Genomic DNA, 25765 nt, shown 5'->3' on the forward strand with positions numbered 1-25765 from the left:
GGTCTAAATCCTGATTGCACGCCCCCACAGTGCTAATAGTTCAGCCCACCTCCAAAACTTCTGAAACAAGTTTCTCAACGACAGGTGCTATATAAACACATGAATGAGAAACACTAAATACAAGTATTGTACAATATTTGTTTAAGCATGCATTTAGCAAATTTTTTATTAATAATAAAAAAGTGGAAAATATAAGTATAAAAGTATTATACTTTACATTGTTATATGCATGTATGCATAGCATAGATACATTAAAACAAGAGAGCCAATATATGAAAACGTGCAATTGTTTTTTTTAATGGTTGAATTTTTAACTTATTAAACATAACATAACATATTAAAATATCTGTTTATGTTTGCAGCCTATGCATGGATGGATTAAAACATTTTTAAAAAATATGGCAATATTTGTATATACTAGTCAATATACTAAAACATCTGAAATTGTGAAGAATTGTTTGGGAAATACAAAAATAAAAAGAGAGCACATAGATAAGATATAAGACTGTAATTATAAGTTGAAATTATATAAGTTGTAATTTTATGAATGACATCATCCCTAATAGCGTACACATCAGCTGACCGGGACTTCACAGCAGCACATGACTGGTAACAGGGATGTGAAATAAATCCTACTACGGTGAGGCGTTTAGGTAATTAATATTAATAACGCAGTGTGACGTTCACCCAGTAGATATACTTGATTGGCTTAAAGGCTAATTTTGATGGGTGGGCGTTAGTCCGCTGGCGAATTAGGGGCCATTCAGACCAAAAACAGTTTTGTGCTTAAAAATTAATAAATAAAATAAATATAACCGAACGCAGAAGTCTCGAGATGCGTTTGGTAAAGTTCCAATTAACTCGACACAGCGTTTAAAAAACGCTGCGATCCTGCGCGAGACGCTTAACGTCAGTCGCTGATATATAATGTAAATGTTCGGTGTGAACGGCCCCTAAGCGAATTCTAGTTGGTTTATGAATATAAAGTAGGTGACGTGAGTAGACGCTCCAGACAACCAATCAACTTCAGCATCGCCTAATTAATATTCATAAGCTAAACCTTCGCAATAGTATGATTCGTAATTTCGCATACTGGGAAAGATAGTTGCTCCTTTATAGGAGCGCTTCCCCCAAACATTTCATGCTTTTATCGAAAGGAAAGGTCCCCATCTATGCTATTGCTTTATTTGTTTTTAATTCGCAATCAAAGATGGCTTCATTTCCGTTAATAATGTCGCTTTTTATTCTCATCTGCGTCACTTTACATTGTAACAATTTGGCCGCGGCTACAATGTATCCCAAACCGAACATTGTTTTAATCCTAACCGATGATCTGCATGTGTCGATCGGCGGGACGGTATACTATCTGGAATCATGTTTTCCTCCATTATTTTTTACTTGTGAGTCGATGCTTTATCATGGGGTTAAACGTGTTCAAATCTTGCCATCTTACATTTAATTTTACAGATACCTTTGGCTAAGACGAAGAAGTTTATAGGTGATGCTGGAATAACATTTACAAACGCTGTGTGTATAAATTGTATTAGATCAATTCAGTACAATTGGGTACTCATTAAAAGAAATGTTGAGGGTTGTTGCATGTTTTTTTTTTTAACCCTTGAGATGTAGGGTAGTTTCATCTTAATGAACAATACACATTCATTGATAAAATCGAACATGTTTGGATGTTACCTTGATGATGCATCATCCAGCATGCATTTGAGCCATTGCATTCTTGCAAATGGCATTAACTTATATCATACTTTCTCTTCCCCAGTTTGTTGCCAGTCCTCTTTGCTGCCCAAGCAGGGCAAGCATTCTGACGGGCAAGTATCCTCATAACCACCATGTTGTCAACAACACACTGGAGGGTAACCGTAGCATTAAGGGGTAGCAGAACACACAAGAGCCCAATGCCTTCCCCGCCTTTCTTCAGAAACACGGCAGCTATCAGACCTTTTTTGCTGGGAAATATCTCAATGAGGTGACACTGACAATGAGACCGTCATTTCTGGCATCAGTGCTCTCATACATCAGCACGGCCTTGTGAGAACTATAGTCTTGCCGAGATGTGAATCAGCTGACAGTACATTACTGTAAATCATCCCCGTCTGTGTCTTTGCTTCAGTACGGCAGCACAAAGGCTGGAGGAGTGGAGCATGTTCCTCCAGGCTGGGATCACTGGTTTGCATTGGTAAGAACAAGATGGAATCAGATCATGCTTTTAATAATGGTTTAACTAGCTTTAGGTCTGTCCTATATACAGTACTATTGTAGTAGTGTAACCTGTCCTGCTCGACTCGCTCCGAATGGGATTCGAACCAGCACGATAACGAGGAGGCAAAAGATTCGAACCAGCATCTCTGGCATGGGATGCGGGCGTGCTAACGAGGAGGCTAAAGGATATAGCCTGTAGCATCAGTCGCTAGTGCACCTCTTGAGGCCAGTGGAGTGGAGGTTTACATATACCCCACAGCTATCACGTACCAGCTGGCTCCCGTTACACTCGCCCCCCCTAAACCTCACTACCATCCGGGTCACGGCACCACTGTTACTGGTCCTGCTCTACACTCTCAGAGGGGGATTCGAACCAGCATCTCTGGCATAGGAGGCGGGCGCGCTAACAAGGAGGCTAAAGGATATAGCCTGTAGCGTCAGTCGCTAGTGCACCTCTTGAGGCCAGTGGAGTGGAGGTTTACATATACCCCACAGCTATCACGTACCAGCTGGCTCCCGTTACACTCACCCCCCCTAAACCTCACTACCATCCGGGTCACGGCACCACTGTTACTGGTCCTGCTCTACACTCTCAGAGGGGGATTCGAACCAGCATCTCTGGCATAGGAGGCGGGCACTCTAATGAGGAGGCTAAAGGATATAGCCTGTAGCGTCAGTCGCTAGTGCGCCTCTTGTGGCCAGTGGAGTGGAGGTTTACACACTGCACAGCTATATACGTACCAGCCTGCTCCCGTTACAGTAGCAGTACTATTATGTTACAATACTCTCTCTGTACAGCTCAGTGTTTTATATTTGACTGCTGTTATAAATCAGTTGAGACTCTGCAGATCAAAAGGCCTGGGTTCTCAGGCTTGTGAGTCACAAGAATTAGACATTAATGATTAAGTGGAGACTTGGCTTGCTGGAATATGTTGACAAGACCCTTAACCTTTCCCATCCACATTGCAAAAATAAAATATTAGTTAGACGGCAAGGCAAGCAGTTTGTAGCTTAAAATATATAATTTAGCTGTCTGGCTAGAACTGGAATCGAACATCTTGCTTGTACTGTACAGTAGTAACATTTATATGTTTTCCACAGGAAAGAAACTCAAAGTACTACAACTACACGCTCTCTGTGAACGGCAGGGCACAGCAACATGGGCAGAACTACAGTGAGGATTACCTTACGGACGTTCTGGTAAGACTTGATCTCAGCTGTTCAAAAGATTACATTATACCTTAGGAAACTCATGTTAAGTGGCTTTAACCGATCCCTACCACTCTGTCCTAGGCCAATATTTCCTTAGACTTCCTGGAAAACAAGTCAAACCGCTGGACGTTTTTCATGATGGTGTCCACCCCGGCTCCTCACTCACCCTGGACGGCCGACCCTCAGTATGACAGCATTATCCCCAATGTCAAAGCCCCAAGGGACCCCAACTTTAACATACACAGCAAGGTATAGACATGCCTTTGTCACAAATGTTCTGATTTGGTGTTTGTTTGCGTATAGTATACACACTCATTTGAAGCACCGTTTCAGGACAAGCACTGGCTCATCCGGCAAGCCAAGACCCCATGACAAACTCTTCAGTGGAGTTCTTGGATAATGCCTATAGAAAAAGGTATTTATATTTTTAAAGGAATATAAAAAATGCAAAAACCTGGGTTACAGTGAGGCACTTACAATGGAAGTGAATGGGGCCAGTCCGTAAAAGTTGAAATACACTCTTGTTTCGAAAGTATAGCAACAAGATGTAAACAATATGTCTGTTATCATGATTTTAGTGTGATAAATTGCTTAACCTTTCCTGTGTACAACTTTACAGCTCAAATAATGCACTTGTTTTACCAAGAATTAATGCAAGTGCTTTGGTAAAATGATATGCTTTAAATTTCTGCCTTTTTAAACCCTCAAAAAATTGGCCCCATTCACTTCCATTGTAAGTGCCTCACTGTAACCTTGAACTCCCACCCTCTTTTATTTTTAAAGGAAAGGAGGGTCGAGTTGAAATAATTTTATTTGTGGAAATCGACATGATGCCACAAACTCAAAGTTGGGAGAACATCCAGAGTTTCTAATGAATGTTGTTCCACTAGGTGGTGCACATTGCTCTCAGTAGATGACCTGGTGGAGAAAGTGGTGAGAAAGTTGCATTTCAGAGGAGAGCCTAGCAACACCTATGTCATTTTTACCTCAGACAATGGTTACCACACAGATACATTTTGAGTTAAAATATGAGCAAATGTGTGTTTTTTACTTTTGGAGTTGTCTCAATAATGGGGTTAACTTTGTTTTTTCTTCATAGGTCAGTTTTCTCTCCCCACGGATAAGAGGCAACTCTACGAATTTGATATCAGAGTTCCTCTCCTGGTGCGAGGGCCAAATATCAAACTGAACCAGACAAGCTCGGTAATACAAACAATACAAAATCATTTACAGGAAAAGTCAAATATTATTCTTTCGTGTGCCATAATAGTTCTATTGATCTATTTACTGTTACTCATAGCAAATGTTGATTTGGGTCCAACGATTCTGGACATAGCAGGCTATAACGTCAATGAACCTCAGATGGATGGGATGTCATTTCTTCCTATCATGGTATGTATCCCCACGGGTCAGCGGGTAGTTTGCACTGCACTGTTTTTGCAAGACGATTGGTTGTGGAGTTGCTAAAGGTCCAGTATTATTAAATTAAAATAATTCTTAGTGAATTTGTCTCTGTCTCAGTTCGGTAAAGCAAACAGCAGCACATGGAGATCTGATGTTCTTGTAGAGTATGAGGGAGAAGGAAACGACATCTCAGATCCGGCCTGCCCTTTACTGGGTGCAGGGGTTTCGGTGAGGGTCTGCATGCATTTTCAAAATAAATAATCATTGCATGAATACTAAAAAAATGGATCATAACAACATGGCTGTTTTTTTCCTCTGCAGGAGGGTTTTACTGACTGTGTGTGAGGACTCGTAAAACAACACGTACGCCTGTGTTCGCACAGTATCACAGGCTGCCAACTTGCAGTATTGTGAATTCGATGATAATGAGGTAAAAAAACAAAAACTTTTTGGACAGTTGAAATTAATATTATTTTAATGGAGACTGCGGCTAGTTGTCACAAAGGCTATATCTCAGTTACGATAACATTTGGGGTCAAATTTCCAACTGCACCAATGTGTTTTCTCTAGCAGAGGTTTTGTATGTTGCTTAAAAAAAACTAGTACAAAACCAGCATAAACTATAATCATTTTTGCTGATTGTACTCTTCTAAATGTACTCTATATTTTCACTTTTCACAACCAAGCAATCATAATCACAGGCACACATTAGGGCAAAGGTCAATTATATTATGAAGGCAGATTTTTACCGTAATGTTTCAGTGTTCTTAGGACACAATGTATTTATGATATTCAGGGAGGTTGTAAATGTCAGAAATGTGTTGCCCAAAACGATGTTTTTGTTGTTTCGTGAATTATGTACCTCAATTGTTTTACTTTTTAAATTTAGTTGAAAAGTCTATAATGGACTGTTTAATGCAGGTGTAGATGTACAGAGAAGCATAGGTTTGCTTTTGATGGCCATCTCTTCTGATGAGGTCATCAGGGTGCGCCCAGGGTACTGCACGCAACAAACACTTTCTGTCAGGATGGCCTTCACTCCAGTCTTGATATACAGTATAAATCAAGATTCAACAACACTTTACCCTACATATTCTGTTACAAAAACACTAACACCGTATATAACGTTTTAAATGTTTGTTGACCTTTAATTGTTCTGATTCGCTGCTTTGATTGTTTAAAAAAAAACACAAATTAGTATCCCTGCCATGCTTTTAAGATTAGTCACTTGGTCAATGCCAAAGATGGAAAGTTGGTTTTCTAATTTGTGTTCTGTTAATGGTGGCAAATGGTCTAAAGACAATAATTAAGGACAAACCTCAATGTAACTTCCAATATCCAATCTCTCAAAAGGAATATAAACAACTGCACAATTGAGACAAGTCAAATTGCAAACTAATTTCAGTGGCTAATACTATGGGACAGGGACATTTTTAATTGTTAATTTTCTGTGTAAGAACTTTGTTCACTTTTTCAGTTCTTGTCACGTTGGTTCATTTGTACCAAGTTGAAAAGATTTTCATATCTGTATAATATTGTGTTTAAGGTTTCACAATTGTCTTTTTTCTTGTCTAAGTTTTGTCGAGGTGGCTTGCTCTTAATTTTACACAGGCATTCCACAAAGATGAATGCTTATAACACAGCAAACCTTCAACGGTGAGGCACAGTTTTACATTTGGACTGCTACCTAACCTTGGATTTTCTTCACAGACTCAGACTGATTATTAAGACATGACGAGACGACTGCTTAATTGCGATATTTCAAGGTGTCCGTTTTTTTAACCATATGTCTGACATTCTTTCATTATATGTGTTTGTATCTCAAACTGTTTTTGTAATTTTTGGTTGTTTGATAAGAGGATTCTGAAATTATTTTAGTTGAAAAAATGCATATTGCTTACCATAAAGTCTAGTTACATTTACATTTATGCATTTTGGCAGATGCTTTTATCCAAAGCGACTTACAGTGCACTTATTACAGGGACAATCCCCCTGGAGCAACCTGGAGTTAAGTGCCTTGCTCAAGGGCCCAACAGTGGCATCTTGGTGGTGCTGGGGCTTGAACCCCCAACCTTCTGGTCTGGTAACCCTGAGCCTCAACCACTGAGCCACCACTGCCCCCAGTGGTGGCTCAGTGCAAATCTTGTCCATTTCTTTTCATACAAATTATTTATTAGTGTGAAACATGAGTAAAGATATTTGAAAGTCAACAGTGCAAACTCAATGACACTTCTGTTTCTTGCATTACATCAAGATAAAATATTCAGTAAAAAACAAAACAACGGTGCTACAAAATGAGAAAGCAGGCCAGTGCATGGATGATCTTGCAAAACAAAATGGGAAACCAAACCCATTTTAACTACTTGTACAGTTACAACATTGTGTTAGACAAACTATAATGGCTCCTCTAAACCTGAATCAAATAATTCACAGTTACATGAACGTAGCACCACAGAGCACATACTCTCCTCAGTAGACTGCAGTACATGGTTATGCAAATCATCTCATATTCTAGAAAAGATAACTGTGCATTACACTTTTCTGGGCCCATCACTCCACTCCTCTAACACAGGAAGGAATGGCAGATCAGTGCTGCCAAGATAATAGAGCTCCCCCTGCTGGAAGACATCACTGTTGGCCCAGGTCAGGCTGCCTGAAGGGTCATGAAGGCTGTCAATCACCTCTCCATCAGGCCCCAGCTCCAGAATCAGCCCATACTTGGGCAACAGAACATTGTACCAGCTGAGAGGAATGAGCTGCAATACAGAGTTAAGAACTGAAATTTGCACTTCAGAATACTATATCAGCAAAGCATTTTGGTAAAATGGCAACTCGCAGTCAGCAGGGGGCAGTAAGTGCAACTCCAGCTGGACAGGTAACAAACCTTTGAATTTTCTGAATTATTATATTTATCATTATTTTTATTATCTTTTGAATTATCTATATTTTGGGTCTTTTTCCAGCAAATATTGATACATGCGATTAATTGGCATATCATGTAATAATTTGATTTAAATTTGAATCGATTGACAGACCTAATAATACTGTGAGTTAATAATGACACATTTAAAATTTTTGGGTGAACTATTCCTTTAAAGCACAAACATAATATTTGCTTTCACACACCCACCTTCACGATGAAGCGTTTGAAGGCGGGGTATGGACCAATCAGATCCAGGAATGGTGGGAAAAGTCGGCCACGGAATCTAACAGTGGTTATACCCACCAAAAATGTGCCACGGTCACTGACACGAATATTATCAGGGTAACCAATCATGTTGCTCAGCACAATCTCCTTTGTGCCCGCTTTAGGTCCTTTCAACCAGAACCTGAAAAATGGGGAGGAAAATTTAAATGTTTAAATAAGTATCTCAACACCACATTTACTGTATATTGTAATTACAGTACAGTATTGTAGTACAGCACCGGAACTCTCACTTAATAATCCGCCCAATACTGGTCTCGGCTAGAAGCAGGAAGTCTTCATCGGGCGAGAAGGCAATGCCATTAGGCATGTAGAGAGAGTCCAACAACGTACGAATGCGACCGGTCTCAGGATCATACGATAGAAGGCGACCAAGGTGGTTTGTCTCCAACACCTGCAAAGAGAACAGAGCATCACTGCAGGTTTGGATGAATATGTTTCATTAAATTAAACACACAATACAACTTACGGTCATCCATTGCTCACATACAGTACCTCATATCGGACATGGCGTCTCCCCCATTTACTACTGGAGTCTGTGAAAAACACGGTCCCATTTTTGGAAATCTCCAGGCCATTCAGAAAGCCAAAGGGAATCCCGTCAGCTCCTTGGAAAAGACAGTGTACATAAACACGTGAAATGTATTTATTACAGGGGCATAACAAATATTATAGTTAACATGAATTAATATAAATCAAAATAAAATAAATACCAAAGAATTAAAATTATTTAATTGATAAATATTAATTAAATAAATAAAATTAATGTAATATTGATTAATATTAAGTATTATTTTCATGATAATATAAATAAATAAATGTCTTTATTAACATTATAAATATTAATTACATTTTTATAATTTCATTAATTTACTTGAATGAATTAACTATAGTCTTCATATTAATAATTGTTAATTAATGTTTTTAAATAATTAAAAATGAATAAATTACATACTATTCATAATAATTAACATTGACTAATTAATATTCATGAGCCAAGTGGATAATATGCCACCCCCATTTTTCAGATCATTCCTATGCCCCTGAATTATTATATTAAACCTAAGTATGCTTTAAAGGTCTTATATAAAATGCACAAAGGCATACCGCAAATGTCAAAGCATGGTCAAGAGATATATGACAAACAAATGTAGTTTAAGTTGTTTACAGACCCTCTTTGTTGGAATGAAGCAATGTCTTTTCTCCAGTCCAAGGGTCAACCTTGAACAGACCCAGATATGAATCAGCCACGATAATCTGCCCATCACGGTCCAATCGCAGGCCATGTGGACGACCACACAGCGGCTCATAGTCCATACTTGTGCCTATATGAACAACAGAATATCGACATGCAAATGTATGGATGATAACCCAAAGTGTGTACCCGGAAAACAATATAATCATCTAACTGACAGGCAAATGTTTTTACTGACTGTGTTGAAGCCTTCTGCTTTGAACACACTAGATTGATTGTTAAAAGCCCTTGTTAAAATAATTCCTCAAATAAAGGCAGGTTAAAATAACAAGGATGAATCAAAAGATTGCAAACCGTGACATAAGGATCAAGAGCTTCGTAAAAAATACTAGTTATGCTCTGATGAAGACATCTGGCTTCAAGACTCTTTTGAAGATCACAACCTTTGATACATCAACACTTTAGTCTTTGTGAATCACCCAAGCATGTCTAATGCATGATGGCAGCAACACACGGGGACTGTTTGGGGTTTTTCCACACATGTCAAGCCAATTAACACCACTAAGACAGCAGATACATATTCATCCAGCCACAAGAAGTGCACTACACAATACCCAAGCTGAGTGGCCTTTTATGACTATGTACTGTGCCATATTATGTTTTCAGATTTGTGTTTGCACTATGTTGGTGGTTACCGCATTCAGGAATGTTCTGCCCCATCTGAGTGATGAACGTGAGGGATTCCTTGTTGATTCTCCAGAGTTTCCCATCGACGGTGCCTGTGTAGATGTTTCCTTGAGAGACACAATCAAGAAATGAAGCCTGACTGCATTTCTCAAACATTCCAATATAAAAGCACACAGACTGGGCTCACCATTCTGGTCTGCGGTGAAGGACTCCGGACCTTTGAGCTGATCAGAGAACAGTTGTCGACCTCTCTGTAGCCGTGTGTTCACCGCCAAAGGGCCCTCCAGAGCTGGCGGGGGTCCCTCAAATCTGGACAACATACGTCAACATGAAGCAAGCAAGAGAAAATAGTGATCAATTGAAGTTGCATTCACTACAAAGTAAATTGATTGGCAATAAAAATCAAGTGTGACTCACATGTAAGGCTCAGGGTCAATGGGTGAAGGGATGAGATACACACCGACTGCAACTGCCAGCAGTGCAGCCTTAATCGAACTCATCTCAGCCCTGAAGAAATAGTTAAATTACCTTTAGTCACAATTAAATAACATAAGGACTTTTAAAACTGTCTTACATGTAATGATAAAAAGACACAAATTTGGCAATATATACTGAATAAGTAGTTGGGTGGAATATCACAGAAATTCTCTTATAAATTCTCTAGGGCACAATTATGGGCTTTGGCCAATAAGATAATATTAATATATGATATAATAAAGATATAATGAAATGCAGATATAAAAATAATTATAAATAATGCATATAATATATTAACATATTTTATGATAATTGTGGCAGGGCGGAGGGCGGGGCTGGGTCGTGATCATACACACCCGCTCCCTTATCAGGCTAATCAAGCCTCCGAGAGGGATAAAGGCCGACCGCGAGCGGGGAGGCGGGAAGGAGGAGGGATACGCCACTACCGTCCACCCCAATGGAGCAGTCGCGGCCATCTGCCAGGGGACGAGGAGCCCGGCCACCTGGAAGCGGACGACGGCCGCGAAGGGAGAAGGGGCTCCTAACCGACCGCCTGGAGCGGTCAGGGCCACTGCCAGGGGCGGAGGAGTCCCCTACCTGCCGCTGAAACACAGCAGGGTCTGAGACTGCCGACCGTGAGCGGGGAGGGGCTCGCTGCTGACCGCCTGGAGTGGGAGAACCGCTGTCAGGGCCGGGGAAGACCCCTTCTTTTCCCCAAGAACGCGGCGGGGCGTTCAGTCCGCCAGGGGCTGGAGGAGTGGCCGAGGAACAAGCTATGGCGTATCGGGGAACCGGCTTGTCAATATAAATAATATTTTAATGAGAAACTTAAAAGACAAACACACACATGACGGACATGTCCGTAAACTATCTCTCTCTCCCGCACAATCCTCCACAGTCGGCCTTTATCCCTCTCGGAGGCTTGATTAGCCTGATAAGGGACCGGGTGTGTATAATCACGACCCGGCCCCGCCCTCCGCCCTGCCACAATAATATAATATATAATTATGATATACTTTGATATATCTGAGTTCCTGTAGCTCAACTTGTAGAGCATGGCGCTAGCAACACCAAGATCATGGATTGGATTTTCAGGGAACACACAAACTGATACAATGTATACCTTAAATGCACTGTTAGTCACTTTGGATAAATGAGTCTGCCAAATATGTCAATGTAAATTTTATATAGTGTTATAAATATTGCCTAATGATTTTAATAATATTTTTCAATTGAAAAAAAAACATATGGTGTAAATATAATTATGTGTATAGCCTAATAAAACATCTAAATGCTATTTCTGCTTAACCATGAGAGACACATCGTAGCAGAAATGTTTGTTTGCATTAATTAATCAATACCTTTTTTATGTAAAAAAAATTATATTTATAAGGTGAAAAATAATACACATAATAGTAGCTGTCACTCTGAACTGTTTCACATCAACAGTTTTGGTAGGGACAAAATTATTAAATGTCACAACTATCTAAAGTGTTGATTACCACAATCAATTATTTTGACTCATTTTCTTGATGAAGGAAAAAAAATTAAAGCAAAAATTGAGGTTACATTATAATGGAGGTGAATGGGGCCAATTTTTGGAGGGTTTAAAGGCAGAAATGTGAAGCTTATAATTTTCTAAAAGCACTTACATTAATTCTTAGGTTAAAACTTGTACAGTTTGAGCAGTAAAGTTGTTTAAATGGACATTTTTACAGACATTTTAGGGTTTTTTGGTTTGTTGACAACATCGTGATGGCAACGAAGTTGTAAAACTGGCAACAACTTTACACAGAAAAGGTTATTAAGTGATTTTATAACACTAAAATCATGATAACATACATAATGTTTATGTCATGTGGCTAAACTTTTGAAACAGTGAGTATTTTTATGTTAAAATATTGGCCCCCATTCACTTCCATTGTAAGTGCCTCATTGTCAGCAAATTTTTGCGTTTTTTTAACGAAAAGATGGATGAGTCAAAATAAATTTTTGTGGTAATTAATATTATGACACAAACGCTGTCGATTGAATTTAACTTGTATTAAACCCGGAATATTCCTTTAAGTCAGTACAGACATTTTTCGCACACTTTTCTCCATTACATATTAAACTTCTCATATACAGTAAACGTACCCAAACTTCATTAAATACATGCTATACTGGTACAAAAGATTTAGGAATGCACGTAGATGACATGGCTAGGGCTAGGCTTTTAATAAACACGATTCTGTTAGCAAATAACGCACACAATCCACATTGCTCTACGGAAAACACCTCACAACGTATGAAGTTAAAGAGTTACAGCTGGGATTTATATACTGTAATACTCAAATATGTCCGTCAACGCGAACAGCAATACAAAGCGTTTATAAACGTTTGGATTGGCATTACGCCCAAGTGTTTTTACTTCGACATAAATGCGTAAACTTACATGTTTATGTCCTGCAGTGTTTTTCTGATAGTTGTATAAGTTCAGCGTGTGTTTGCGGACGCCATGAAGGAAGACGCGCTGGACTCTGCGCTGAGTATTGCGGTGATTCATCGATGAGCTCATCGATGAGGACATTTAAGACGGGTTCATTTAGAGGGCTGGCTTGAGCAAGTTTTGGCTTCTGTTAAATAGTTTGCAGTCAAGTGGTGTTGAAATAATGGTGGTATGTATGCCAGTAATCGAGCTGGTTACTGAAAAATTGTAGGTTCGACCACAATTGTATACCCTTTTGTAAAATGGGGTTAGAGTGTCTCTGTAATAGGTTTACTACAAGGTGCTCTGGATAAAAACACAAGCTAAATGAGTAATATACACCGATCAGCCACACCATTAAAACCACCTGCCTAATATTGTGTAGGTCCCCCTCATGCCACCAAAACAGCAGAATAGCATTCTGAGATTATATTCTTCTCACCAATTGTACAGAGCTGTTATCTGAGTTACCGTAGACTTTGTCAGTTCAAACCAGTCTGATCATTCTCTGTTGAACTCTCTCATCAACAAGGTGTTCCCATCCACAGAACTGCCGCTCACTGGATGATTTTTGTTTTTGGCACCATTCGGAGTAAATTCTAGAGACTGTTGTGTGTGAAAATCCCAGAAATACTCAAACCAGCCCGTCTGACACCAACAATCATTCATGTGATTATCTAATCAGCCAATCATGTGGCTGCAGTGCATAAAATCATGCAGATACGGGTCAGGGGCTTCAGTTAATGTTCACATCAACCATTAGAATGGGAAATGTTTAATCTCAGTCATTTGGAGCATGGCCTGATTGTTGGTGCAAGATGGGCTGGTTTGAGTGCAATTATCTAATCAACCAATCACATGGCAGTTGCTTCAATGCATTTAGGGGTGTGGTCCTGGTCAAGACAATCTCCTGAACTCCAAACTGAATGTCAGAATGGGAAAGAAAGGTGATTTAAACAATTTTGAGCGTGGCATGGTTGTTGGTGCCAGACGGGCCAGTCTGAGTATTTCACAATCTGCTCAGTTACTGGGATTTTCACTCACAACCATTTCTAGGGTTTACAAAGAATGGTGTGAAAAGGGAAAAACATCCAGTATGCGGCAGTCCTGTGGGCGAAAATGCCTTGTTGATGCTAGAGGTCAGAGGAGAATGGGCCGACTGATTCAAGCTGATAGAAGAGCAACTTTGCCTGAAATAACCACTCGTTACAACCGAGGTATGCAGCAAAGCATTTGTGAAGCCACAACACGCACAACCTTGAGGCGGATGGGCTACAACAGCAGAAGACCCCACCGGGTACCACTCATCTCCACTACAAATAGGAAAAAGAGGCTACAATTTGCAAGAGCTCACCAAAATTGGACAGTTGAAGATTGGAAAAATGTTGCCTGGTCTGATGAGTCTCGATTTCTGTTGAGACATTCAGATGGTAGAGTCAGAATTTGGTGTAAACAGAATGAGAACATGGATCCATCATGCCTTGTTACCACTGTGCAGGCTGGTGGTGGTGGTGTAATGGTGTGGAGGATGTTTTCTTGGCACACTTTAGGCCCCTTAGTGCCAATTGGGCATCGTTTAAATGCCACGGCCTACCTGAGCATTGTTTCTGACCATGTCCATCCCTTTATGGCCACCATGTTCCCATCCTCTGATGGCTACTTCCAGCAGGATAATGCACCATGTCACAAAGCTCGAATCATTTCAAATTGGTTTCTTGAACATGACAATGAGTTCACTGTACTAAAATGGCCCCCACAGTCACCAGATCTCAACCCAATAGAGCATCTTTGGGATGTGGTGGAACGGAAGCTTCGTGCCTTGGATGTGCATCCCACAAATCTCCATCAACTGCAAGATGCTATCCTATCAATATGGGCCAACATTTCTAAAGAATGCTTTCAGCACCTTGTTGAATCAATGCCACGGAGAATTAAGGCAGTTCTGAAGGCGAAAGGGGGTCAAACACAGTATTAGTATGGTGTTCCTAATAATCCTTTAGGTGAGTGTGTGTGTGTGTGTATATATATATATATATATATAATTAGAATAAACAGCTTTTGGGTTTATTTCAAAAGTGGAATCAACTCTTAAGCTAAATGCACAATGTTCTTGCACATAAACAAATAGCAGCTGTGGTGAATTGAGAAACATTTCATCTTTATTAAAGAAACAAGGTCTTTAACAAGAAAGGCCACAATCGGTAACGATACAAACTAAGTTACCCACAGAATACCTCCATCATTGTCAAAAACGCATGACTTGCATCTTGATTTATGTGGATTCTACCAACCCACATTCAGTGAGGCACTGTATCTTCTGAACCGATCTCAGACAATGTGCATCCCCATATGCCACCTCTGCTAACAGTTCCAATACCAAAATACTTTTAGAATGGGACTGATGTAAGTGGCTTGTTGGTAGAGAGAGATATGTATATGCCCCCCTTTTCATCTCTGCAGATAAAACATACAGTCACAAAACCAGTTCATGTCATATGGACGTAACCTACAACTGTGGAACAAAACGAGATAATTCATGTTTTGGCAAATATAGAGTATGGGTTTTGTGATCAATCGCTAAATATGCTGTTAAACAGAAATCTCAACAGCACTGGCCCAGTGATGTCCTAAAACAGCCATGAATAAATATAACATGAATTAGCACATGCATGCATGCATTTATATTCAATATGCTCACGTCCACACACCTTTACAACACATGAATATAAGCATTACAGTTTCAAAACATTCATTCACAGTCTTACTCTACAAACAGAAGCTTGTTGAACTTTATGAACTATAAAATCAAGTACATAATTGAATTAAAAAACAAAAAAATAAAACACAAATGAGTTTCCACTTGACGCAATGTAGTTTTAAAACAGTGGAAGACCACAGGCATCTGATGACTAAAAAAAATAAAATAAAACAAATCCCTGAATTAAAACATAAAGTGCCCTTAAAGCATTCAAACGATTACCATTTTCCCCCTGACAACCACTCTATTTTGATTGCATATATTGAGACTATTGTGATATATTCACATAAAAATTTGACTAGTTATTCTGATTTATATTCACCCCAGTGTTTACAATTAAAGTTGCCATGGTAACACCATTTGACAATATAGATATACTGTAAATTAACCTGACTTTGTAAGGTGCACAAATTGATTGCACCAGGCAATTTGTTTCAAACTTAAACTAAACTTTGGATTTCAACTAAACATTTGGTTAAAGGCTATAGAACCAATCATAATAATAACAAAATAAACATGAAAACTGTGTCTTTAAGACAATTGAGCCATAAGACTGCAGAGATTGGTAATTACAGCAGTTGACCACAAGGTGCCACTAGCTCGCTATGCATGTGGCACAGTGGACATTGCAAAGACACAAAAAGATGGTGCAGTACTCATCAGAAAACCGTCATTCAGCACTGGCATAAAGAAATTAAAACATAAATGTGTCTTTATATTAAATAAGATACACAAGAATCATTAAAACTGTTCCATTGTTGACCCTGTGTGCTGTGACAAAGTAGCCTTGACTATTGGCTGCATTCTGTACATAATAACAGCAACGTTTCAGCCACATCGTGAGAGTGATCACAATAATGTAGAACGGTGCCACTCAATGCCATGCAGAAATACCCTTAAAATAAAGCTCTTTTGGCAGAACAGAGAACTTTGAATACTCCTAATACAGTAACTCCGTGGTAAATCATCACAATGCGTGTATATGCATGAATCACAGATGGAAACAAAGATTATACCACAATGTAAATAAGTTTTTACCATCTAATGGCATTGCACAGCTCAAATCTACTTTCCCGTTTTACCATCAAATGAAGCAGTTTTGAAGACGCTTTGACGTTCCATAATTTGTAATCTTCCGCTTTAATGCATTTTTCAGGGTTGATAAGCAGTGGCGCCCCTGTTTAAAACCATGACAGAGAAACACATGCTTTGTTCACTGTGATTGTGTTTTCAAACCCATGACCGTTTAACATCACGATCCTAATGCAAAAAAGACCCTAAACAACATCAGTCACATCTTCAGAAGAGCAGAGGTCAGGAAGCAAACTCCATTTGTTCCAAGACCCGTGTGGGACAGCTCCCTTCACATGGTTTCCAACATCCTCTACACACATTTGCTAACTTCCCGATATCTATTCTCATCCAATTCCACCAAATAACCCCCAAAAAACTCAGTTTTTAAGTGACATGTTAAATGGCTCTCTTCTTGCCTTTTTCTTCACTTTCTCACTCTACAACTTCACATTTACTGTTCTCTAATCACAACCATACACTTCCTGTCAATATGAAATCTTTTCTCTCTTTTGTTTGGTCACACTTGGCATGTGATTTGCAGTTTAAGTCATCTTCCTAACATGCTACATTTGTCAATCTTGTCAACAGCACATCAAACGCCAACACTATCTTTGGTAGGGCACATTGAGTCAGTTATATAGTTATATATATATATATAAACAATCCCCATCAGTTTCTGGATAGCACACATTTCTGAATTAAAATAAGACTCTCATATATTTAAAAAAAAAAAAAAAAAAAGAATCTTCACCCACATAAATTAAAAACAACAAACAAAAATATATACAAACCACAGCATCTAACAATGAAATAAAAACACGTTTGCATCTTTCACAAGATCAAGAGGTAAAAGTTCAGAAAGAAATACATTACAAATACAAAAGAACCGCAGCAGTTCAAACTGTGAAGAGCAAGAGAGAGTGGGAGGGCAAATATGGCACTCGTGATGCATTCAGAGAGGTGAAAGAGTCCAGTGTTCTCCTCTTTTGGAGTTTTTGCAAGCGGGTATCTGCTTGGCACCTAACAGTGTTCATAACACACAGTGACCACTAGAGGCAGCAGTCCTACAGTTAATTCTCTTGTCTAAACATTAGCATTAGCCCGGGCCGCCCACAGCTCTCATGGCCTCCTCTAGTTTCTCTTTGTAACTGCTGTAGCGTCTGGTTATCACACAAATCTGGTCCTGTTCCTCTTTATCCAGGATGCGGAGAAAGTTGTGCAGCTCAGGAATAGAGAAGGCGTCCCACTGAAGAGGGAGAGAAAGTTGAGATCATTTCCGTGATGTATATAATAATTCCTTTGCTTTATTAATTTAGGATTCATGTTAAGAGAGAAATGAAGCCGAAAGCTCACCATGACTTCACCGGTTTGCTTTTCCTTCAGGACAAAGCTGAGTGTGCCTTTGCTGGGTCCCGCCACTAAACGCAGTAAGAGAGGGTGTTCATCCTCTGCTAGCTTACAGGTGTATACTGCAGGGATACATACAGACATAAACACAATGTCATTAAAACACATTATTAGCTCAATAAATTGATTAACCCTCTTTTGAATGCATGCATTCATGAAAATTTTTCAAATCACATTTCTTGCATAAAGTGGACCTTATTACTAAAATATAAAACAAAATAAGAAAAATTATCATTTAAAAAGGAATGTATCAGGTTCAATACTTGAAGTTAAGCTCAATCAACATCATTTGTGGCATAATGTTGTTTACCACAAAAATTAATTTAGGGTCGTCTCTCCTTTACAAAGAAAATCTGTGTTACAGTCCGGCACTTACAATGGAAGTAAATGGGACCAATCCGTAAACATTAAATTACTCACCATTTCAAAAGTATAGCAAAACGACGCAAATACAATGATTTAAACTTTACAGCTCAAATAATACACAAGTTTTAACAGAAGACTTAAATGTAAGTGCTTTTATAAAAAAAGTCTTTAAACCCTCCAAAAATTGGCCACATTCACTTCCATTCTAAGTGATATTTGCTTATTTAGGAAAAGAAGGGACGAGTCTAAATTAATTGTTTTGGTAATCAACATTATGTCACAGATGCTGTCGATTGAGGTTAAGTTGTATTGAGCCAGGAATATTTATTTCATTTAATCATTTTAAGCATGTGGCTTGGAGGCAAAATATTAGCGTAATAGAGTAGACGCTCATTTAAACATTTAATTTAAGTGTTAAGTAAATACTAAAAGTGGAGTTTAATAATGAAAAAAAGAAAAAAAGAAATCTGAATTAAAAACTAATGCAATATTCCCTATAGTGGCTGCATGTATGACATCACAATATTCAATCTGTCTGTAAACAATTGTTGGAAAAATGATGTCATAAACGTCTTGCCAAAACTATAGCTTGCAAATATCAAATCTGTGGAGTGGTTAAAAAATGTGTTTTAATGACTTCAACCTAAGTGTGTGTAAACTTCTGACTTCAACTGTACTTACAAAGTGAAAATTGTTTTGTGACCCGGAGGCAACACAGTGCAATAGAGGGTTAATGTAGCAAATCACATGGCAAGAACCAAGTGTAGTTGAAGAGCACAACATAGGATTTGGATTAGGGATGGGTAACGATAGTGGACAAGTCGAACAACAATACACTAAAAGTTTCTCTTTTTTTAGTGGCAGTGTTTTAAAGAAGAATTTAGCGCAGAAAAGTCTCAGAAGTTGCATATCTAATTTGCAACTAAGGGTTGTTTGGGGGTGTTAAAAAGCTCTACCTAGAGCATGGAAAACCTGCATGTCTTCATTCTTGTAGAATATCTCATCTCAATTCCTGTTTAAATGGGGCTTTGTTCTGTCTCCACTAATGTGGCTGATTCAAACTCGTTTCTACGCTGTACTGCTGTGATATCACTCTCTATAAATCGCACTGGAGGGTCTCGTATGTTTCTATAATGAGCTCAGAGGTGGGAGTTTACCAGCATGTAAAGTTTGTCTCATGTCATCTAGACGGGCTGTTTAAATAGGGGAGCTCAACAGCCCCCTGTATGTGCATTAAAAACAGCTGTAAAACTCAAACATATTCATGATAAAGGCTGAACCCAAACACATCTCACTTATCTGTCTTCTTTCATGTTCTGGAGATTTCTCACGCTGGTGATATCTCACGAGCATGCTTTCTTATTCACTTCTCAGACCTGCATGTATTAGCTCTCACGCAAGAGCTAAATAGGAGTGGTGGTGGTGTAGTGGTCTAAAGCACATAACTGGTAATCTGGTAATCAGAAGGTCGTGGGTCTGATCCCCACAGTCACCACCATTGTGTCCTTGAGCAAGGCACTTAACTCCAGGTTGCTCCGGGGGGATTGTCCCTGTAATAAGTGCACGCTTTCTTATTCACTTCTCAGACCTGCATGTATTAGCTCTCACTACAAGTCGCTTTGGATAAAAGCGTCTGCCAAATGCATAAATGTAAATGTAAATCATGTTGCATGATGGAAAAGCCAAATAATTCCACCATAGAAGAGCTTTGTGGGGTTCCTTCTGTCAAATAAACCAAAGCACATTCCACCCCAGCTCACAGATTACAAAAGCAGGTACTTAAAATCACTGAGCCATATGTCTGTCTGGCAACCTGCTGTGCCTGTGACATCAAGCAGTGGCTCAGAGAGTGGCTGATCTGGGGCCTGTTGCAGGGGAAAGATGGAGTAGATGCTCAAGAGTTGAAAGTATCTTTAAAGTATTGGCACTGAAATATTACAGGTAAAAATAATCTAGTCCCTAATCGACTAGTCAACCATCCTTCTCCATCCCTAGTTGAGAATATCCCTGTATGGCAATGGCATGTGGGGAGAGAGGACATTGAGTATCTGCCAATGAGCATTCAACTGGTTGGCACAGACAACAGCTGGTGTGTACGTGTGTTTACTACACTGGCATGGTGTATTCTTGGCACATGAGAACACATATGCTTAGAGTAATAGACCTGTCCTGGATGTGTGAGTGCCAGAAAACAGGCCATCTAGAAATACACACACAACACATACACATTCCCGGGTTTGAACTATTACAGGAAAGTATGTGCTCCTGCCAAAACACACACTGTATACACTCTGTAGTCTGAATCATTACCACACTAATTGTTGTCTACTGTACACAAACACGAACACATTTCGAACATTCACGTTCAATGTCTCACCTTGGTCTTCTCGGCTGAAGAGTTTGAACAAGGCGAACTTGGCGGGGTTGTCGGCCACGGTGAATTTGTTGAGCAGGGCTTGGATGACCTGTTGCACAGTGTTGTTGCTGCTGATGTGCAGGGTGTTTATGGAGCCGCGAGGAAGGAAAAATGCCTCCTGACCTTTGACCCCACATGCCCCGCTCCCTTTCACCGTGATGGGCCTCCGCAAGTCCAACTGTACCTTGATGAAGCCGGTGTACAACCCGTTAGAATTCTGGAGGACACAGAGAGAAATACGAAGAAAGACATGAAGTTTGAAACAGATAAATAAAAAAGTATTTTCCTACCATTGGAGCCATTCAAGTTTGCAGTACATGTAACTTGGTGTTTTTGTGAGCCGTAAAAGCAGGGGGCAGTCAGCACACCTCAACAAACCTCACAAATAAAGAAAGAGAGTCGGTCACACATGACGCGTTCTTGACAGCTGGACAGAACACAACAGAATGCATCTAAAGATTTCAAAGTTTACTACTTTTAACATGACACGGTGCCTATTTTTTATTTAGTTTTTTTTTTAACCTTTTGTAGGCTTTTAGTAACAGAGTTAATGGAGAGGAGAGAAGAGTGGGAATGGGATCGGGGAAAGGACCTCATGAGCCGGGACTCGAACTCGGCACACCTGCGATGCATCATCACCACATGTCTTGAGTGCAGCACGCTAGGCTACGGCTGACAACACAGCGTATTTGCGCAGGATTTGTAATGCTGAAACCCTGTGCGACACTCCAAAAGTGTCCATCTGATGCACATGTACAAAGACAACAATTAGAAACAGTTAAGACGGAACGCATGAACACATCTTGTGAGAACAGGACAGATTGACAAACTCATTGTAAAATGAACTGTAATCGAATACATGCTTGTTCAAGGATATGGGCCTCCCCTTTATTGTGGACACGAATTCCCATGAAACTTTGGACATTTTTCGGTTATTATTTTTTAAATAAACACCTCTACGAGGCCTGAACCCACACCCACTGTGTCTGTCTCTTGCTCAACCCACCACACCCTTTATTTTGGCACATAGCAGTTTTGCTCTTCTCTGTGGTTTAGCATGTCAGGGCTGTCTACTGTTTGAGAGGTTTGACTTACTCCATAGCGCTTAAAAATACAAAATGGGTCACATCAGTTTTGTCTGCGCAGTGATATCCAGGGAAGCCTGTGTGCCCGATGTGTGCATTCCAGAGATACAGAACAGAGCAGAATATTGTTATGAGTGGCACTGTGATGGTTGCGCTAAACTTGCGGGAAAACCAGGCTATAATTGCACGGAAAAATATTACATTGCAGATGAGAAGCATGTTTTGCCCAACCTCGGGATTATCCTTAAATTTGCCTTGGCGGCTGAAATTTCACATGTCAATGGAGTTACAAACCATGGCATTGTTCTTTCCCTGCTGTCTAGGACCTTATCCGAATAGAGCTAGCAAGCGTTACGTTGCGTCAAGAATACTAATGAACCATGTGAAATGCACCACTGCTGAATGGCACATCGGAATGGGGAATATAGGAAAGCCTATAAGCAAATGCACATAGGGGAAACTCTGCCTCTTGCTGATGCTGTGGTATCTGATTGTGTCCAGATCAAGCTCAGATTTTAGGTTCTTCTATCCGTTCATTAGCCCAAATGGCATTCATGATGACCGCAGGATAAAGGAGAGAAACTGGGTGTAATAATAGCTCAAAAACCTCCTCTGACACACAAAACAACTGCAACACAGGCCTTACACATAATGATCGAAGTCACGGTGGACACTTAGATGCTTAGAAAAGCTTAGATGCACATACAAAATGTTGCAAACAGACATGATGGTATAAATACGATGTATTCAGTCAGACCAATGAATATCTGGATATTTTCTTTTATCTAGGAATAAGTCCTGAAAATGTATCTCTTAATACGGTGTAAATATTTACTGTTACAGATTTGTTTATGTTAAAGTATGAGTATGTGACATGGTGGAGGGCGGGGCCGGGTCATGATTCTACACACCAGATCCCTTGATTAGCCTGATAAGGGACCGGGTGTGTAGAATAACGACCCGGCCCTGCCCTCGCCCTATCACAGAGTAAGATAAGCATCTGGGCTCTGGTCAAAGGTACAGTAGTAAAATCTGAGGTTTTAACATCATAGACCTTATGACTGTCACATGATCCATTCAGAAAGAATGACATCAAGGGGTATGATAAAAAGATCACGATTTGGATGCTGGTAAAATATTTAGTTGTCAATGATAAATAAAGATGTCTGAGATGACCAATAAAAGAACACAGCAGATGGACTTTTTAATTTATATGCGTGTTATTATGTTGTTTATGATCCATAAGACATGGCTAATGGAATTATTCAGTGTTAATTCTCACCAGAGTCATTTTAAAGTGGTCCCGTGAAGCGGCGTTGTACTGCTCCACCTTCTGTCTGATCTCCTCGTGTGTGAGATGAGTGCGCAGTTCTCTCTCTTTCTCCACATCCTAAAACACACACATAGAGACAGTGAATATAAGACATTCAGCAAACAGAAAAATCAGCACAGGTCAACCTCACAGCTCATTTAGACAGCTATGATCAGCGGTTTTCACAGAAGTAGAGGTATAACTCCAGGACTGCTGAGTAACGAAGCCATTCAAAAGTATAGGTTTCTTTGTCATGGGCCGTTCCTGATGCGGGGGCCCAAAAAACCTACATAGGCTAAATCCTCCTAGCCAGCGTGTACAATAATGACAAATGAAGATAACTGCTACACCTCTACAATGAATCAAACAGGACATGAAGAGCCCTAGCAGAATGGTAAATGGTCTGCGCTTATATAGCGCTTTTTTACACTCATACACCAATGGCGGCAGAGCTGCCATGCAAGGCGCTAGCCTGCCATTGGGAGCAACTTGGGGTTCAGCATCTTTCCCAAGGACACTTCAGCATGTGGAGTCGTGTGGGCCGGGAATTGAACCGCCAACCCTGCGATTAGTGGCCGACCCGCTCTAGCACCTGAGCCACAGCCGTCCACAAGACAGCCGGAATTATTTTATTTTTTGCATTTTCAAACTCTATATTTGTAATATAATCAATTATGGTAACATTTTTGTCAACTCTTCCAACTTAAAAGATTTTAATGCAAATCAAAGAGGCAACATTCTACAATTCTGTCATGTATTTTTGTCCATTTATAATGTTCCGCAAAGTGCGCTGCATCAAAAACAGTCATACTTTAGTTTCACGTAACCTTTTCTACATGCTCTCTGACACTTACCAGTTAACACAATTAAACAGACCATTTCCATACTTTGCTTTTAAGACAACTATATGTAAATGACCTCTGGTGTGACTGGGTAATAACAAACAGCAAAATATTCAATGAAAACTGTCAAAGCTTCTATCTCTTTGTTCTTCTATAAACCCCAGTGCACTCTGGTCATAGATGGTCATATCACAGAGAAGTCTGATTTGCTTTCACGAGAGCTCCACAAAGACATAGAGAAGCCATATAAGGGAACAGTGCTGGGCTGAAGCACCAACATGTTGATGGACAAGGGCCTTCTTAGCTAACAGAATCCAGAGGCTGAATACTGTAAAAGTTTTTGGAGGGTCATAATTCCCCTTCTGTAAAGCCAAAACTGCCTCAGGGTTGCAGGAATTTTTGCAATAACAGTTGTTTTTGCTTTGAGTGCATTGTTAATGAACATTACAGTGCATGACTCACTGTTTTACGCACACAAAAACATGTACTTAAATGCTAAACACCATTTGAATTCCTTAGTCTATAATAAAGCAGTAAAGCTCTTGAGAATAAACATGGATACGTCATCACTGTACATATAGTACTACTGCTCCTATTAGTATTATGCAGGTGCAAAACTACATATTTATTTAAATAGACTAACAGTGTTAAGGAAGCACTTTTAAGGTCATGGGTATCAGATATCGATCAGATGCATTTCTTAAAGATATATGTCGTTGCTATGTGCATCCTTGCACAGGACAACTAACAACAAATAACTAAATAAAAAAATGTAATAAATGTTTAGTTAAATACTGAATTCATATCAATTTAGATTAAAGATTGACATATACAAGCACTATAATCAAAAGACGTGCTCCATGAGCGCTTTCATGTCAAGTTCAAAAATGGCAAATCATGAACATGCAGCTTCACGATTGCTGTAGCAAAGTGTATAGCCACTATTACCTTATTTAATTATGAGGATTTAAGAGATTTAATGGACATTGCAATAAAAATGCTAACTAAAAGGACTATATATTTAAATTAATCTACCACTCAGACTTTGGGAAACATTTGAAGTTACTTCAATTGGTGCTATTCTAGTGCATTTCTATCTTTGTGCTGAGGAATGCTTTGTTTGGAAAATGTTAATAAAACTTTAATGTTATATATATTGTTTTCTTTTATTTTCTAAAGAACTAAATGCATTTTGACAGGAAATGTAGGCGGCTATATAATGGTCAAATTCCAGCACTTTAAAATCTGTGATCAATCACAATTAACTATGAAATCATGCGATTATTTCCAATATTTGAATCGAATGATAGCACAAATATTGGTTAAAAAAACAATCATTGGCTGAACTCTAATTTATATTTTACTTTTAAGAACGTTTTACAATCCATACTGTTAGCATGCCAAAGCGCAGCATGCTAAGAATGGGCATTCTGAAGTAAAGTATGACAAATAGGTGAAATTTATATATTTTTTTTATTCACAAACATAAACACCAACGTTTCAGAATAATCCAACTTCAACAAACTATGCTTTTCTTTTGGGAATAAATAAAAAGAAAAAAGATTTAAAAAGAAATGTAAAAACAACTTAATTGATTAGTACCTGTAGCTCAGTTGGTATAGCAGGGCATGAATTTCCGGA

The 25765-nt window shown here is 39.3% G+C and overlaps 3 protein-coding genes across 5 annotated transcripts in view; 1 reads left to right on the forward strand and 2 right to left on the reverse strand.

Moving 5' to 3' along the window:
• Positions 1 to 1695: 1695 nt before the first annotated feature.
• gnsa (glucosamine (N-acetyl)-6-sulfatase a) lies at positions 1696 to 6824 on the forward strand (the record flags this gene model as incomplete). The annotated part of the gene is given in 14 exon segments (XM_052118635.1): positions 1696 to 1984; positions 2129 to 2194; positions 3319 to 3417; positions 3511 to 3678; positions 3763 to 3784; positions 3787 to 3844; positions 4320 to 4436; positions 4527 to 4625; positions 4713 to 4821; positions 4951 to 5061; positions 5155 to 5171; positions 5173 to 5263; positions 6410 to 6489; positions 6815 to 6824. Coding segments are annotated over 14 exon segments (1290 nt in total), but the record flags the coding sequence as incomplete, so codon positions are not given.
• Positions 5185 to 12922, reverse strand: zgc:194209 (uncharacterized protein LOC570908 homolog). The gene is made up of 9 exons (XM_052118634.1): positions 12832 to 12922; positions 10338 to 10427; positions 10108 to 10229; positions 9929 to 10027; positions 9211 to 9363; positions 8534 to 8646; positions 8272 to 8432; positions 7964 to 8162; positions 5185 to 7589 (listed from the first exon to the last, which is right to left on the reverse strand). Coding segments are annotated over exons 1-9 (1164 nt in total). The 5' UTR covers positions 12834 to 12922; the 3' UTR covers positions 5185 to 7364.
• Positions 12923 to 15005: 2083 nt separating this feature from the next.
• Positions 15006 to 25765, reverse strand: part of rassf3 (Ras association domain family member 3) — a 53266-nt gene continuing 42506 nt past the window's right edge. For all 3 annotated transcript variants that reach the window (XM_052118288.1, XM_052118289.1, XM_052118290.1), the window contains 4 exons: positions 23253 to 23360; positions 20847 to 21102; positions 18050 to 18165; positions 15006 to 17942 (listed from right to left, as the gene is read on the reverse strand). In XM_052118288.1, coding sequence (XP_051974248.1) covers positions 17793 to 17942; positions 18050 to 18165; positions 20847 to 21102; positions 23253 to 23360 — 630 coding nt within the window. In that variant the 3' untranslated portion in view covers positions 15006 to 17792. The remainder of the gene's footprint in view (positions 17943 to 18049; positions 18166 to 20846; positions 21103 to 23252; positions 23361 to 25765) is intronic.

This window comes from Xyrauchen texanus, chromosome 45, assembly GCF_025860055.1.
Source record: "Xyrauchen texanus isolate HMW12.3.18 chromosome 45, RBS_HiC_50CHRs, whole genome shotgun sequence".
In the NCBI taxonomy this organism is placed as follows: Eukaryota; Metazoa; Chordata; class Actinopteri; order Cypriniformes; family Catostomidae; genus Xyrauchen; species Xyrauchen texanus.